The following is a 19003-nucleotide window of genomic DNA, read 5'->3' as shown; positions in this document are numbered from 1 at the left end:
TTCCAAGAGAACGTGTGTAGTATTGATTTTTGTTCATAGTGAACATGTAAGAATATAACAAGTCCCCAGAGAACGTGCATATAAGAATTAACAATTGTCCCTCAGTAGACATAAAAGATATTAATAATAGTTCACAGAGAACATGTGTGTAAGAATTTAAGAGTTAATGTTAGTACCTAAGGAATATGTTCTGATTTAGATGATTTATGTAGAGTTACGTGACAATTGAGGAATAGGAACTTTATATGTTAGATTGTATAACATGCTGTGTATTGAATTAAGTAAGGCAGCAGCTAATTAATGTAGGGTTTCGATTTTTTTATTGCCAATGATTATTCCTTAATAGAAAGGTCATGAGCAGAGTATGAGCTTATGTTTTAGATACTTAAAAATGTGTTTGATAATTTAAGTGTAGCTATATATCCATTGAAATCAATTGAGAGATCTTAATTCATGTTTTATTCAAGTTTGTAATTTCTTGTCTTAGTATAATAAATGTCCTTGTTTGACTGTAATTACGTCCTTGATTGTTTTGTTCTCATTTCATCACTTGCTAAAATAGAACCTAAGAGGGAAACTGAAAATGCATATAGAAGTATTGAATAGAGGACCACAATTGCTGTATGTTTAAAAGTTGAGAAATTATTGATTTAGAGAACCCATATTAGGCAAATTTTTTTGGGGTGCTTAAGGGTCAAAGCTGTATAACTGAGAGGAGACCACCACATAGCCATTAAAGGAATGCAGAGAACCGACCAGGGCTTCTGACCTAATGTCCAATCCTCACCTTCTCGTGGTGCACCCTGTTGGGTATCTACTTGGATACTGAACGAACGAGGATTGGCTGGAAATTTGGGATTTAGCCGAACAAACTGTATTCTTATTGGTTAAACCAAAATAAAAAAAAAAAATGATGGTACAACATGACAAAATTTCTTGCCGGCTGGGGCGTTGCCCGGTTAAACAAGGCCCCTGTTGTTTTCGCCAGGGAACCAGGACAAACAGTGAAAAGTAAGCTACTGGAACAAATCTAAAAACAAACCCCAACCCAACATCACTAGAGTTAAAGATCGGTACTATCAATGTAAGAAGCCTGAATGGCAAAGAAATGGAGCTAGCTGAGGAATTAGATAAGTACCAGATCGACATAATAGGGGTGACTGAAACAAAAAAGACAAAAACTGGTGAGATCTTTCTGCGCAATAAATACAAAATGTTATATTCAGGCAATGACAATCAAGGAAAAGAAGGAGTAGCCATAGTATTCAACACAAAATACGAGGCTAATCTTCTTGAATGGCAGTCAGTCTCAAGTAGAGTAATGTGGACAAATATGAGAATGGTGAACTGGACAATGAGACTTATTTGTGCCTATGGTCCCACAGAAGGTTCTACTAAGGTAGAAATGGAGGAATTTTTTGATGCTTTAGAAAAAGCAACTGACACAATGAAAAATGAAAAGTTGATCCTTGTTGGGGATCTAAATAGCAGAGTAGGAAATGATTGTGAGACATACAAAAATATTTTGGGAAAATCTGGAGAAAAGAGCAAAGCTAATAATAATGGCAAATATTTGTTGGATTTCTGCTCAGGACATGGACTGGTTATTACTAACACCATGTTCCAACATAAAAATATGCACAAATTCACATGCAGAGAAGAGGCTAGGAATAAGAAAAGTCTCATTGATTATGTTATTGTTGATAGTGATGTTTCTCCCTGGTGCAGGACACCAGAGTATACAGAGGATTTGAAACTGGAAGCGATCACTATTTAGTCTTGAGCAGGATAAAACTGAATTTCATATTGAAAAGAATAACATGTAAGAAAGTTTTAAAGCGAATAAAAGTTGAGCAGCTCTCAGATGTGAACTGTAGACTAAAATACACAAAGATTATTGAAGAAAAAATGAAAGAGTTTGAGAACAGGAACCAAACCTTGGAGATTCAGTGGCAAGCCTTCAAGAAAACACTGATTGATTCAGCCAGAGAGGCATGTAGTGAGGTTGATTGCAAGGATAGAAAAATCAGAACTCCCTGGTGGACACAGGAAGTTAAAGAGGCAGTGAAGGAAAAGAAGAAAGCATATCAAAAGTTCCTGTCAAATAAGTCAGCTTGTGCTCTTAGAGAATATAGAGACAAATGCAAGAATGCTAAACACTGTGTAAAACTAGCTAAACAAAAGTCATGGGAGGACTTTGGCAAGAATATAGAAAATAAATATCAAGAAGGTGGCAAAATATTCTGGAGGTTGTTGAAGAAGCTTAGGAATGGAGGAAAGAGTGCTATAGAGATGATAAAGGTGACATGAAAACTGGAATAAAAGATATCCTTGAAGTATGGAGTAATTATTGTGTACAGGCTTAAGTGCTGTGAGGACATTATGTTGGAGGTTTAATGGATTTTTTACAACACTCAAAAAGAATTAAAATAGAATTTAATACTTCCTATATTTCGTCCTAGTCACTAGGACATCTACGGGGATTACGAAGACAATTAATGTAACATGCACACAAAAACTTACAATACTAAGCCCAACCACGTGGGTGACAATAAAGTCCTATCTAGGTGGAGCGCCCTCTAAGGGCAGTAGTAGGTGGCCTGGAATGTAAGATGGGACCTCTGGTGATGACTTCCCAAATCTTCGGAAGCTTAATGCAACCGTATTTGTTAAGATTTGGTTGGTTTCTGAGAGCTGCTGCTGCTGCTTCTAAGAAAAGCTCCACCACTTCTAGACTCAGCCCCACTCAAACCTTCTATCTGGCTAAGATATGTAGATGATGTGTTCTCTATTTGGCCTCATGGCCCAGACACGTTAGACTCCTTCCTCGGTCATCTCAATAGCCTACATCCAAGAATCCAGTTTACTATGGAAAAGGAAAAGAACAATTGTTTACCCTTCCTAGACACCTTAGTCACGCACCTGCCTAATGATACACTTGCCTTCACTGTATACAGAAAACCCACACACACACAGGCAGATACATTCACAAACTCTCCCACCACCACCCCTCACAACAATATGGCATCATTAAAACCCTTACCAAGAGAGCCCACAATCTTTGTTCCAGTGGAACTGCCCTCACTACTGAGCTTAACCACATACACAGAACTTTCCTCTCCAATGGCTACAGCGAACACAGCATCAAAAAAATAATCAATTCCTCCCCCAGTCCCCGTCCCTCTCATCAACAAGAATTTAAAAATGCCATCACCATACCCTACATCCGTGGCACTTCGGAAAAAATAGCCAAGATACTAAAAAAGTATAACCTACACACAGCATATAAGCCCTACCACAAACTGGCTACCCTTATCCGTTCTACGAAAGATCAGCTCCCTCCTCTCTCTCTGCCTGGAGTTTACAAAGTACCCTGTTCCTGTAAGCTTGCGTACTTTGGACAGACAGGCAGATCAGCATCCATCCGCCTGGAGGAACACAAGTCGTACATCGTTAAACACAACTATGGTCATTCAGGCTTGGCTGACCATGTTTTTGGACACCACCCACAGAGTATTACGGAAGAAAACCACCATGCTCCACCACAGCAAATTCAAGAAAGAGAGACTTTTCTTAGAAGCAGAAGCAGCTCTCAGAAACCAACCAAATCATAACAAATACGGTTGCATTAAGCTTCCGAAGATTTGGGAAACAGTCATCACCAGAGGTCCCATCTTACATTCCAGGCCACCTACTACTGCCCTTAGAGGGCGCTCCACCTAGATAGGACTTTATTGTCACCCACGTGGTTGGGCTTAGTATTGTAAGTTTTTGTGTGCATGTTACATTAATTGTCTTCGTAGATGTCCTAGTGACTAGGACGAAATATAGGAAGTATTAAATTCTATTTTAATTCTTTTTGAGTGTTGTAAAAAATCCATTAAACCTCCAACATAATATGGAGTAATTACTTTGAAAAACTGCTAAATGAAACAAGCAGTGATGACAGCACAGTGGTAAAAAACACTGACCAGGCATGCAGTCAGGAATACATATCCATACTTGCAGTAGAAAAAGCCATCAAAGGCTTGAAATGTGGAAAGGCAGCAGGAGTAGATGATATTCGACCAGAAATGCTGAAGTATGGTGGTATAAGAGTCTTACATTGGCTGTACTGCATAGTTCAGAAAGCCTGGACAGAGGGATGAATTCCTGATGATTGGAGTAGAGCTCTCATAGTACCCATATATAAAAAGGGAAATAAAACTGCATGTGAGAATTACAGAGGTATTTCCCTACTGAGTGTTCCTGGCAAGATCTATGCAAGTATACTTGAGAAATGGTTGAGAAGAATTGTGGAAGAAAAGCTTGGTGAAGAACAAGCTGGATTCAGGCCAAATAGAGGCTGTCAGGATCAGATCTTCATTTTACGACAAATAGTGGAGAAAGCATGGGAATATAACGAAGATCTGTATTTAAGTTTTGTCGATCCGGAAAAGGCATATGACAAGGTGCCAAGAGAGAAGCTATTCAATACACTGCAGTTATGTGGTGTCAATGGGGCATTATATCAAGCAATACTTAGTCTTTATTTGAGTTGTAAGTCAGTAGTTAGAATTGAAGGAAGTACAGGAAGATGGTTTAATGTTAAATCTGGTGTGAGACAAGGATGTACGTTATCCCCTCTGTTATTCATTATCTATATGGATCACATTATGAAGGAAAGTGGTATTAAACTCTGATATCAGAATTGGAGATGTTAATGTCAGCTCTTTGCTTTATGCGGATGATGTTATACTTCTAAATAAATGTGCTACAAGTCTGCAAGATTCTCTGACTAAATTGAATAGCTGTTGTAATAGATATGGTATGAAGGTCAGCAATAAAAAGACAAAGACAATGAAAATAGGCAGAATCATTGAAAATGTCAACTGTGTTGTGAATGGAGAACCTGTGGAACAAGTAAAACATTTCAGCTACTTAGGCACGATTTTTACTGAAGATGGTAAATTAAATATAGAAATAGACAACAGAATCAACAAAAGTGGTATGGTAGGAAGTCAATTGAATAAATTCATATGGAATAAGAGAGAAATTAGTCGGAACACTGAATTAGCTGTATACAAGACAGTGTTCAAACCAGTTTTAACTTATGGATCTGAGAGCTGGGTCAGAAGTAAAACACTTGACCAAAGACTAGAGACCGCAGATATGAGAGTGCTGAGAAAAATTAGAGGCATGAACAGATGGCATCAATGGCAATATCATATTAAAAATGAGGATATTAGGAAAGAACTTGACATTGTCTGCATCCAGGAATGCGTTTGCAGAGCTAATCTCAGGTGGTATGGTCACCTAAACAGAATGGGCGAGGAAAGATTAGCAAAACAAGTGTTCACTGCCAGGTTGGCAGGAAAACGACCCAGAGGAAGACCAAGATATAGGTGGATTGATACGGTACAAAGTGCCTTAGAGGATAGAAATATAAGATCTGATAATGTTGGAGTCTTGACAAGTAACAGACTGATTTGGAGGAAAATTGTAGGTAGGAAGTTAGTAATGATATAATTTTTTCATGTAATACTATCATATCCTGTACACCCCCTTGTAGGTACATGGCAGGAATTTGATGATGATGATGATGATATTAGGTAAAAGGTGATATTACACTGTTAGATTGTGATAGAGTGGAAAATTATGAATTCCTATCTTATCATAGTCTAACATGCTTTTCCAAACAAAATAATGAGATAAATACAATAAATTGCCTCAAAGTGTAGAATAAGTATTATGTATATATACATCAAGTGTTCTGTTATGAAAAGGTTAAATAAGTATGTATTTTGTGCCATTCACGAATGTGATTAAATATTGAAGGTATAAAACAGTAACAGAGCATTATAAAAGTTCATGTATAAAAGAATTATTGTATGTAAGCACAAATTCAACAGTTGGGGGGGGGGGGGGGGAAGTCAAGTCCAGAGGTTACGGAATTGTAACGCGAGGGAACGACTCGCAAGTCAGCGCACGTGCAATGAGCAGGGCAGAGAATGGATGCTGTGACGTAATAGCAAGTGTGAGTCGGCCGTTCATCGAAAAGGGCGAGAATTGCCGAGAAAGAAGAGAGGAAATATAAGGATCATACGACCCTGTAACAAGGCTTTTGTTCCTGAATTTTCCTGGTGTGTTTGTCTCTCATGGAGGCGTGGGGTGCGAGTGCCTTGATGTTGGACGGTGCTCCGGTATCGGAGAAATCCCGATAGGCAGTCACGGGTCTTGGCGGCAGTATCTCCGCGGAAAGAAGCAAGCCTGGCTGTCCACAGAAGGCCAGTTTCCTGTGAACCTATGAAGCTCAAAGAACTGAAAAGGGAAGATAAGTAAACTTTGTTTGTGTTTAACAGAATATGTGCCATGTTAATATGTTATGGAAAAGGAACATTAATGATATAGGATAAGATTGTATTGCTATCAGTTTAGAGGGATATTGAATTTAATCTTACTATCTGTCATTGTGTTTAAGTTCGTTTTTATAATGAATGAAATTAAGGATATGTTTAGAGTAAAGAATTGGCATAATATAAAGAGAGTGTGAAAGATATGAATGTTATCTTGTGTAGTCTGACAGAGCTACGGAGTCTTAGATTGATTGTGATAATAGTACATGATTAATGTATTAGTGAAGGTTAATATAATTCATACTTTAGGAAGCTACTGTATATTATTTTTTTAGTATAACAGTAGTGTTTGAATATTATATACCTTGTCTGGAACTCCCTTAAGATGGGATTTTAATTTATGTTATTATGTGTATCAACTTTTGAGTATAATAAACCTTGCTTTTGATTCTAACAAAGACTTTCTGTGATTTCTGCAATCCGATGTACCGCTTATAAAATATTAATGCGAACCTATGCAGGATATTAAAAGGAATATTTGAAAGGAGTAAATTTTGACCACGTCTGCAGAGTTGATAGGTATCATTAAGTACTGTCCAGAGATTACCTCTTGTTTGTTAAACATTAACAAACAAGAGGTAATCTCTGGACATTAACAAATAAGAGGTAAGTACTGTCCAGAGATTACCTCTTGTTTGTTAATGTTTAATAATCTAATAGGGCTAAGTGGCGCAGCGAAACAAATAAATTTCTTGGCGTTTTATGAGAGGTAAATCTTAGACACTCTGATACTCTGGTACTGCCTCTCTCTCGAGGAAATTCCATTGTCCCTCAGAGGTACCACATGCTACCCGATAGTGTATTACGGAGATAAAGCAACAAAGGTTTAAAATAAGTATAATAAGGAAGAAAAGGTTACAACATAAATGGCGGTAGGATATTGGTAGAATAAGGTTAAGATAGAAAAAGGTTTAGGTCAGAAAAGATTGAATAAAATACAACCGTTGTACAATAAAAAAAAACAACAATTGCCTACAACAATACTTACTGATTGTTATTTCCCTGATGTTATGCATGCAACCATCTAGATGCGGAGTGGCGCAGCGTGAACAAATAAATTTCTCTGCATTGAAAGGGAATTAATAATAAGTGAGAATTAGAGAAGTTAACCCTTTTCATAGATTACTACTTCCTTACCATCCTCGTATAAGTATAATGTCAATTTGATTCAAGAGTAGGGCCTAAAGACAATTGAAGACTGATTGTTTAAGATATATAAGAGAGATAAAGTAATAAGTAAAGAGGATACCTTGATATAAGTTATATAAGAGTCGTTGCAGAAGCATCACAAAATAAAGTACAGTTAAAAAGTAAAAATAAGAAATTTACGACATCATAACAACAGCTTTTAATATATGTAAGAGGCATTAATAAGAATTTTGAGGTGACAGAGGAGCTTGCTGGTTTGTGTTCAATGAAAGGAAGAACAACAGGAAAGGAGATCGCAGAAAATGTAAAGATGCGGGTAACCGAAATACTATCCTTAAATTTCAAGAATTTAGTAGTAGTTTGCACTGATGGTGCCCCATCTATGTGTGGAAAAAATGTTGGTGCTGTAACATTCATTGAACAGTATGCAAGTAAACCACTGACAAAATTTCACTGCCTAATTCATCAGCAAGTGTTATGTTCAAAGGTTTTGCAGTTTGATCATGTGATTAAAGTAGTATTTGCTCTGGTCAACTATATTCGAGCTCGGAGTTTGAAACACAGAATGTTTCAGGTGTTTCTAGAAGAAAATGATGCTGAGTACAGGGATCCATCATACCATACTGATGTACAGTGTGGTATGGTAGATCTGCGGTAAAGTTTTGTCACGCTTTGTCGCTCGAAAAAATGAACTAGTTGAATTTTTAGAATCTCAAGAAGATATGGAAAAATTCCCAGAAATAATGGATTCAAGATTTATTTTTCTCGTGCGACATTTTGGGTCACTTGAATGACCTTAACTTACAGCTTCAAGGAAAAAATAAGTTTGTTTTTCAGTTAATGTCTCTTATAAATGCATTCAAAATGAAATTAAGTTTGTTTGAAAATCAACTTGCTAAGTGGGATATGTCACATTTCTTAACTTGTCGAAAGAATATTCCATCAGAATATCATTCAATGGTGGGTGGAAAATATAAGAAGCACATATCACTTCTAAGTGAGGAGTTTCAGAAAAGAATGCTATTGAATAATGAAGATGAAGTCCGCATAAAAGTGAATGAGGATCCATTTTCTGTTGAAGCAGGAAATCTACCTGTTGAACTCCAGATGGAAGTTACTGATCTTCAGTGTTCTGAAAACTATCGGGTCAAGCATAGGGAGAGTACTTTATAAGAGTTTTATTCTATTCTGGATCAGGATAAATTTAAAAGTTTGTTGGATACTGTCTACCAGGTATTTGTATGTTTGGGAGCCCATATACTTGTGAACAAACATTTTTGGTCATGAACTTGAACAAAACCAAATGCCGTTCATCTTTAAGGGTTATCAATTTAGAGGTCATATTAAGAACAGCCACTTCAAACATGACACTAAACTTTGATAAAATAGTTTTGTGTTATGTTTGAATAAAGTGGCAATAAAGAAATACAATGTGTCACATTGTGACATTCAGAAGTCACAATGTGACATTCAGTCACTGATATTTCACTGAGAATAAGTGTGATATTCTCAGTGAAATTATTAGTAAACTTTGTGTTTATGTTCAAGTGGTTTTTATTGAGAAATTTTGCAGCTATATCTGTTTGTAAATGATTTTGATTATAATTTTAATTGTAACTCTAAAAAATTTAAATATGCATATTAATTTGGAGGTGTCAAATAATAATAATAATAAATAATTAGTATTTACTGTAGACCTACTAACAAATTTACTTAAGTTAACTGCAGTGGACTAGTCTAAGATTCCAGGTCCGAAGTGATCTGGCACTTGTTCAGGTGGTCCAAGTTGGGTTTGGCCCTCAAACACAATCAAGTTGTGCAGGCCTGCCTTATACAATGAAACCAGAATTTCCTTACTTCTACAAGTCAGTGTCTTCTGCGATAATTCCCAGAATTTGTTGTGTTGTCCTCACAATTTTGGCAGCATGTCCTCTAAATTTTAGATCCTTAACCTCCATCACCCCAATATCTCTTATTTCTTCCACCTCCAACAATATATCCCCCACTAAGTGTAAATTCTATATCCCACCTTTGTTTTCCAGATGTTAAAAACCTTACATTTTGCAACATTGAACTGGTATCCCCACTCCAGTGCCCATTCACTCAATCTCTTCAAGTCTTCTTGTAAGGTCACAACATCTGCATTACTTTTCATAGTTGGTCCCAACTTTGTATCATCTGCAAACAACTGAATATTCATATCCAAATATTCCCCAATATCATTAATATACAGGTTAAACAGCAATGGCCCTAAAACAGATCCCACACCACTAGTGACGTTCCTCTTCTGGAATACTGCCCCTCCCATACACAATTTGCTGATACCTATCAGATAGCCACTCTCCAATCCAATGCACTAGTCTAATATCCAACTCTATCTGCTCTAGTTTGACTATCAACTTATCATGCAGTAATCTATCAAAAGATTTTGCAAAATCTAAGTATACTACTGTGTATCCATCTCCTTTGTCCAACGAAGCCATTACCTTATTGTGATAAGTAAGCAGATTGCTAAAATATGACCTCCCTTTAGCAAATCCATGAGATTCATCAAAGATAATGCCATTGTTGTCAACCCAATTCTTGATGATGATTCTCACCAGCCTTTCCAACACTTAAACAACAACACCTGACACACAGATTGGCCTATAATTTGATGTTTGAATTCTCTCACCTATTTTATGAAGCGATACAATCTTGCCTTCCTTCCTTCTGTTCCTTTGAAACTTGACTACATGTAAGACTCATATTAAACAAATATGTCAAGGCAGATGTCAACTCCCTAACACATTCCTTCAAAATATGTGGTGATATGTTATCAAGTTCCTCAGCCTTATTAATAACACGTTTGCTCAACTCCCCATATATATCTTCCTCTCTCGCAGTCATTTTCTCCTCCTCATCATCATCCACTGCTTTCAAACTCTCCATGATGTCATACTCACAAAGATGAAAGAACTTTATGAACTTCTCATTAAATATGATGACTATCATATATTCTCACGGGAGTCTTCACATAGTTGGCAACCACCCAGGTAATCACTTTATGATATCTCTCACCAACTGGAGAGAGGTTTTACACCTCATTTATAATAAAATCCTCTGATAAGATGATCACATCCAAGACTCACCATGCTCATGTAACCTCTGTTACATACTTCCTGAATCCCTCAAAAATTCAAGAAACCTGTTCTTTACTTCCAGTTGCTAATCTCATCATCCAATCTATGTTGTTGTAATTAAAATCACCTATAATGATCACCCTTTTCCCATTTGCTTATACATTTCCTGGTCACTATCCTCCACATTACGAGGCCTATAGCAAGCAAATCCAACAAAGCATTTCATTCTATTCACCTCTATCCCACACCATAATGTGTCGAAATCAAATTCAAAACCACTACCACCATTTTCTCCTTGCATCTCTACCTTGTATGGACATAACTGTTTTTCGATCATCAACAACACTCCTTCTCTCTTTTTACCCTTTCCATCTTCATGAAATACAACATACCCTTCCACCCTGTCAGGATGTCATCCTCATCCAATCATGTCTTGTCTCACTTATTCCAACAATTTTTGGGTGAACGAAATCAATCAGTGCAACCATTTCCCTTATTTCTGATACTTCTAGCATTTGTATACAAACATAACAGCTCATTCCTTGATCTCAAACAAGTTTCACTGATACCACTTATTGGATATCACTTCTCCATAACTTTCCTTGAGCATTTCTTTTTCTCCATACTCATCCCAAAACTTTCTTCAAATTCAACTGCTTTCCTACATCCCAATCATCCCCTTCCTTTTTTTTTTTTTTTTTTTTTTTGTCTACACACATTCACATCCTCTTGGAGCATGAACCTTTCCCACCGTATTCCCCTGTCCAAACCGAGTCTTCCCATTTCCCTTTCTGCTATTGTTGCCATCTGTTAACTGTTTTTCAGAACTATCATATCTGTTGTCTCTAGTCTTTCGTCATGTGCTTTATTTCTAACCCAACTCTCAGATCCATAATTTAAAACTGGTTTGAGCCTGTCATTGTATACTACTAGTTTGTGTTTTGGTTAATTTCTCTCTTATTCCATATATATTTATTCAACTGGTCCCCTACCTTACCAACTTTGCTTATCCTTGCCTATTTCCAAATTTAATTTGTGATCTTCATTAAAAACTGTGCCTAAATAGCTGAAATATTTTACTTATACTACAGTTTCCATTGAGAATGCAGCTAAAAACTATTTTCATAGTTTTGGTCTTTTTATTGCCGATTTTCATGCAAAATTTATTAGTTTTATGCAGTTCAGTTAGAGAGCCCAAGAGACTTGCACCAGATGCATTTAGGAGTACAACATCATTTGCATATAGCAAAGAACTAAGTTTGATATCTCTGATTCTAATATCCAGTTTTAATGCCACTTTCTTTCATAACACAATCCATATAGATGATGAATAATAATGGAGATAATGTTTGATGCATACCATCAAATTAAATAGCATTAAATTAAAAGATGAGAAAAAGAGTTAAGAGACCCCTCCCTAAAGAAGCCTTCTGAAATAATTTAAATGGAATTGAAGATAATGGCTGGGAAACTTTCATTCATATAGAGAGAGTTTATTCTAAACAGGATAAGTTCAAGAAATTTAATCTATAATGTATACATACATATACAGGGTGTTTCAAAAGGTATACAACTTTGCAGGAGAACAGAGAATAACTCAGAAGATGCACAAAGGCTGAGTGAGTGTCATAATGTAGTGAAACACATCAATTTTTGGTCATGTAACTTTATTGCCAAATGACAACACTAGATGGCATGATACATCACACCATTTGAAAATGACGACTTTCAATGGTGTAGAGTGAGCATGTTGTGCGTTTTGGCTAGAGGAAACAAAGTCTGCAACACAAGTTCAGAGGAATTTCCACACACAATGCGGCAAAGAATCTCCTAACAGCTGCACGATCTATATGTGGCACAAGAATTTTGTGGAAACAATCTGTTCTGTGAGGCTTCCAATGCTATTGTGGAAGAAATTTGAAAAGTTTCCAGAGAAGCCCTGGAAAGTCACCTAGACAGGCATCTCATTGAATTGGAATTCCACATGTGACTGTGTAGCATGCTTTACAACACCATCTATCTTTAAGTCCATATAAATTTACTCTCGTGCAACATTTGAAGAAAGACAAGGAGAAGATATGCCAGGATTTCTGTATGGAAATGATCAGTAGGATAGAACAAAATGAGGAATTTTTGGACACGATAGTTTTCAGTGACGTGTGCACTTTTCACGTAAGTGGGCAAGTAAACACTCAATTGCAGAATTTGTGGAAGCAAAAATCCACATGCCATCAGAGAACATGTTTGCAGCACTCCAAAGGCTAATGTCTTTTGCGCCATAAGCAAGAAGAAAGTGTATGGACCTTTCTTTTTTTCAGAGACTACCGTTACTGGTGGTATGTATCTGAGCATGCTACTTAGGTACCTAAATACCACAATTAGATGATGATGATGATGACCACACAAATGCTTACATTTCCAGCAAGGTGGATTGGTAGAGAGGTACATGTAGCTTGACCACCACATTCCCTCAACCTTACACATTAGATTTTTTATGGGACTTCGCAAAAGATCGAGTGTTTGTACCACCACTACCAGCCAATTTGGATGAGCCAAAATTATTGCTGCCATTGCTGAAGTTACACCAGATATGCTGTGCTGCATGTGGCAGAAGACTGATTAAGATTGGACGTCTGCAGAATTACTGGAGGCAATCATATCGAACTTTAACTAATTGTATTGAAAATTCAAGTGTTACTACACTCTAGTTACCTTTTATTTTCATTCATAGTTGTATACTTCCTATTGAAACATCCTGTGTGTGTGTAAGCTCGTCCATAAGGGCTGCATTGAATGCAGCTCCATTGTTGAGTATACTAGCGAGTACTACTGGCTAGTATACTCAAAGGTAGAGTTGCATTCAATGCAGCCCTTATGGATGAGCCACCACTGGTGTGTTTTAGGTGTTTATCAGAAGTTTCCAGAACCCTCCACTCCCACTTGTAACATAAATATTGAGCAAGGAATGGTAATTTATTATCAGACCATTTTTCAGTGAATTAACTAGCTTTTAAAATAACAAGAATTTACCTTTTCCATATCTTTTGAACTGATATGAGCATATTTTTCATCTTTAGCAATATACTGGTCTAAAGCTTTCTGAGCTAGCTGCAATGAACGCCCTAAATCTTCAAGAGCATAAGGTCTTTCTTCATATTCTCTCTTTCTCTCTAAAACTGGTTGTCCTAATTTCTGGTAATTTAATATACTCATGTTATTTATTTACAGAAATAAATGAAATTATTACAAAATATAGAGAATTTTTTTCTTTTAAACAATACTTCTATTTTCCTATCTTGGTATTAAACATTGTGTTAATGTATTAAAAAAAAAAAAACATACAGTGAAAGATATAAAGTTCCTTCTATGAAGTAAGCTAAGTCTTAGTTTTTATTTATATATTGTTACTTCATTTACACTGAGCAATAAACTTAAAAGTTTGTTTCGCATTAGTCAGTCGCATTTAGATGTGCTGAAAGAGGAGCTTTAATATTATTAAAGCTCCTATTAACCCTATCAACTGTCAGTTTTTTCAGACATATTTGTTGCCACAATAACTGCAAAATTCATCATCCCCAAATGAATTTATATACTTCAGGTCATTATGCACTTTTCAGACTAAATATAAATTAAACAGTGAGTGCTGGTATTGTTGAACTAGTTTTTATTACTTATGCCTATTTATTCTCACCATACTCTGCTTTCATAAACAAAGCAGGAGGGATGCAATCTATAGTCACAACATGATGCATATGACCTTCAGTAACAATAAACAGAACAAGTCTGTAGATGGGTAGAAATCAGTGAACAGCTGTCTAAACTTGAGAAACACTACATGGAACATAAAATCTAATAGAACTAATAACAGAAAATTATATGCATGTACTTACAACTGTTGATCCTTATTAGGCCAAACAAGATTAGAAGAATTACTGTTGGAAGCAGAAAAGGTAAAATAGGACATCATTGGATTGAGTGAAATTCAGAGATTTAGTGAAAACAGCATTGACCTAAAGAATAGACATCTACTCTATAGTTATGGTGACAATCCAAGATACCAGGGAAGAATTGGCTTTCTAATTAACTGCTCCATAAAAAGATAAAATACAAGAAATAAAATATATCACAAACAGGATTGCAGAACTCTATCTTATAATAAACATTATAAATTAAGAACATTATAAATTAAGAATTATACAAGTTTATGTGCCAACCTCAGACCACACAGAGGAAGAAATATATGCATTTTATGAAACACTAGACCAACTGGTAAATAGCAATGATACATTCTTAACAATCTTGATGGGAGACTTCAATAGTAAAGTAGGTATAAGAAATGCACATCTAGCAGCAATTGGAAAATATGGACTAGGACAGAGGAATGAAAATGGAGAAAGATTAATAGAATTTGCTGAAAGTAGAGATCTTTATGTAACGAATACTTTTCTCACACCAAAAAAAAAGAAAAAAAAAAGGGAAGAATCAGAATTGAAACACGACAAAGTCCAGAGGTGTTTAATGAAATATATTTTCTGTTGGTTAAAATATAATCTATTGTCGAAGATACAGATGTAATAAATAGTTTCAATACAGGTAGTGATGATCATAGATTAGTGAGATCAAAAATTGTAATCAACAAAGGAAATACTCTGCTGATTTACCTTATCTGGAAAAAAAACAAAACAAAGAGCTCTTCCAGAAAGAGATAGAAGAAGAGTTTTATAATATTGATATAAATGAAGACTTGGATGAAAACTATCAAATAATAACTGAGACCTAGTAAATAATGCCAAAGAGATTGGTGGAATTAACCAAAAGAAGGTTAACCAGTTTTCCTTCATAAGGATGAAGGAAAATTGTCTGATGGAACTCTAAACTTTCTCAGAAAGAGAAGAGAAATGAAAAGCGATCTAGTCATGAGACTAGATTCTTGGAACTATGTAAAACAGATGTCATCATTTTTCTTACATTTTCTTTTTATTTTCTGCATTCAATTCAGTGATCATTTGTTTGAAGTTCTTCTGCAGAGTTTTCCTAAAAGAACAGTGTCATCAGCAAATCATAAATGATTTAGTTATTTTCCATTTACCATAATTCCATAAGGTCCTTGTTTAAATAAATATAAACAAGGACAAAACAAAATACCAAAAGCCAGTACAAATGGAACACTAGGAAATTGATATAGTGACCTCCTATGTTTACCTAGGACAAAATATCATAGAGCGTGACTGTAAAGAAGAAATTACAGGCAGAATTCAACTTGTTGGATAGCCTTTAGAAAACACCATAAATCACTCAACGGAACCATCCTCCCAAATCTGCCTTAAAAGAAAAATATTCCACAGTTGTATACTTCCAGTAATGGCATATGGAAGTGAAACATGGACTGACTAAAAACTTGACCAACAAGTTGAGGATTACCCACAGTAAAATGGAATATCATTACTCTGGTATTACCATTCTAGATAGAAAGCACAATACTTGATTATCAGATTTAGACAAATGGCAATGGACAGGTCATATTGCAAGAAGTAACACTCAAAAATGGACAAAGTTGATATCAAATGGCATCCTAGAGATGGAAAGAGAGCTACAGGAAGACCAAACAGATGGTGGGAGGACATGATTAAAGAGATGGCAGGAATTCTGTGGCATAGAAAGGCTCAAGATGAATGGAGAACTTTGGGGGAGGCCTTCATCCAGAAGTGGACAGAAAATGGCTGATAATGATATTTTCATAAGGTGCTACTCAAATATAATATTTAATTAGTCATTAATATTTTCCTGTCATAGAAAACAAAGGGTTTCTTGGAGTAGTATGTTTATATGAATAATAATGATATCTTAAAGGAAATAATAATTTCATATTAAGTTTTTCCTTTACTTTTCTTTATTTAGAATTTATATATATATATATATATATATATATTTATTATATATATACTCTTAAATTGGACATTGACTTCAAACCTACACATCTGCCATGATGAAATAGAGCGCTGCATTGTCGAGTCAAGGGAAATCACCTTAGACCCTTTGCATTTGAATAATAATCTTAGCTATAATTTGGCTGACTCTTTCAACTCTATTATTAGATACTGGAGATCGCGTGATTCCACACACGCACAGGTGCACAACAATAGAACGTTAACTCGGACTGTAGTTCAAGCTCATAATAACTGTAATTTACAGTCGAATATTATGGCTTTGTAATTGTATAGCTTCGGAGTGTGTCAATGTTAATTTAAGTGTCTTTTATTATCTTTTCTATGTTCTTATCGCCTGAAGAAGTCATTCTTGACGAAACATGTTGCGTTTTTTTTTCAAATAAATGTCATTGTGTTATAATTCTCGGGTTTAAGTCAGTTAATTTAGAAAAATGAATATAATAAATATATATATATATATATATATAAAATTAAACACTGAATTGAAATTAGAAGAATTTCTAAATTACTACACAGAACTGTGGACAGACAAATATTTTAAAAAAGACAACTGGCAAACAATTAACGAAAATGAAAAGGAAATAACTGAAGAATAATTAGAAATCAGCCTGAAAGAAACAAGAAACGGAAAATCACCTGGAGAAGATAAGCTAGGTTCAGAACTATATAAATACGCAGGAACAAGATTCAAAGGAAGACTCTTATTATTTTTAAATAAAATTTACTCAACTGGTATCCCCCCAATAGAATGGAAAAAAGCAATTGTGATCTTTAAGAAAGGTAATAAAGATGACCCTAAAAAACTATAGAGGTATCAGTATACTAAATTCATGTTACAAAATATACAGCAGAATAATCTTAAATAACAAACTAATGAATTATTCCGAAAACTTTATTCTAGAGGTACAAAATGGATTTAGAAAAGGACAATCATGTATAGACCCAGCCTTCTGCCTAAAATTAATAATAGAGAAAAGAAGAGAATATAATTTAGAAACACATATTGCATTTATTGACTTTGAAAAAGCATTTGACAAAGTTAAAAGAAACATTATTTAACATATTAAAAGAAAGACAAATACCAAATAATATCCTAAAAGCTGTCACAAGTATATATGAAAATAATCAAATACAAATAAGATTAAATCATGAGCTATCATATACAAGAGAGATAAACCAAGGGGTCCGACAGGGATGTCCCCTCTCAGCAACTCTTTTTAATATCTACTTAAATGAAATAATAATAAAATGGAGTAAAAATTTACATCAAGGAATTAAACTTTCACCTACAGTTAACTTAAACACTCTCCTCTTTGCAGATGACCAAATAATAATTACAAATTCTGAAGATAACTTACAGAAAGCTATTTTAAATTTAAATGAGATATCCAAAGATTATGGTAAGATAATATCAACGGAAAAATCAAAAACTATGGCCTTTAAAGGAAAAGATCTAGCAAGAACTAAAATAGTATTAGATAACAAGATCTTAGAACAGGTGAATTCATTTAACTACCTAGGATGTATGATCACTTATGAAAATGAAAAAGATATAAACATAAAAATTGCAAAATATTTAAAAATAACAGGAGTAATTAACTCTATATTTAAACCAAACCTAGTTCAAAAACAAACCAGGCTAAAAGTATACAATACATTAGCCCTACCGGTCTTAACGTATGGAAGCGAAATCTGGACAATAAAACAAAAAGACAAACAAAGATTAACAACAGCAGAAATGAAGTTCATGAGAAAAACCGCAAAGTATACCCTATTTGATCACAAAAGAAACGAAGATATTATGAAAGAATTAAACCAAGAACCAGTAATTGAAAAAATTAAAAAATATAAACATAGATGGATGGAACACGTTCAAAGAATGAAAACAGAAAGATTACGAAAACAAGCCTTAACATGTTCGCTGCCAACTACGAGTATACTCGTAGTTCGTATATGAGCTTCACAAGCCAACTACGAGTATACTCGTATGTCGATTTACCGACGTCCTATGCCAAACACGAGTTATCCCTTTGTATAATTACCTTAATTTGGACCCTTGGATTCTGAATAAAGTGGAGAGCATATCTGGGGGCTTGGTAGAAGAGAAATAATTTCAACTAAAATATAGTATATTGTGTATGTGCCTCAGACGCCAAACTACGAGTATACTCGTATGTCGATTACCAATCTCCTATGCCAAGTGTAAGTTAATCCTAATATAACACGTAATTTGTAAATCAATTTAAAACTAGTAAAATCAATAAAAATAAAAACCAATCAATGAAATAAAAAAGCACTCAGTAAAATAAAAAAAAACAATTTATTCAAATTAAGAATGGTACATTTTGAAACAATTTTCCACGCACAATGGTGGTTTTTTTCTGGCAAA

At 35.0% G+C, this 19003-nt stretch overlaps 1 protein-coding gene across 1 annotated transcript in view; it reads right to left on the bottom strand.

Annotated features, from left to right (window-relative positions):
* LOC150106679 (heat shock 70 kDa protein 4L-like) overlaps positions 1-19003 on the bottom strand; it is a 371849-nt gene that overhangs the window by 44152 nt on the left and 308694 nt on the right. Inside the window, exon 15 of the mRNA XM_090392631.1 lies at positions 13697-13858. Coding sequence (XP_090248757.1) covers positions 13697-13858 — 162 coding nt within the window. The remainder of the gene's footprint in view (positions 1-13696; positions 13859-19003) is intronic.

Source organism: Typopeltis vanoorti, chromosome 5, assembly GCF_054136105.1.
Source record: "Typopeltis vanoorti isolate ZY-2024b chromosome 5, IOZ_Tvanoo_1.0, whole genome shotgun sequence".
Classification (NCBI taxonomy): Eukaryota; Metazoa; Arthropoda; class Arachnida; order Uropygi; family Thelyphonidae; genus Typopeltis; species Typopeltis vanoorti.
The sequence above is the reverse complement of the archived record's forward strand: the minus strand, read 5'-3'. Positions and strand labels throughout refer to the sequence as shown.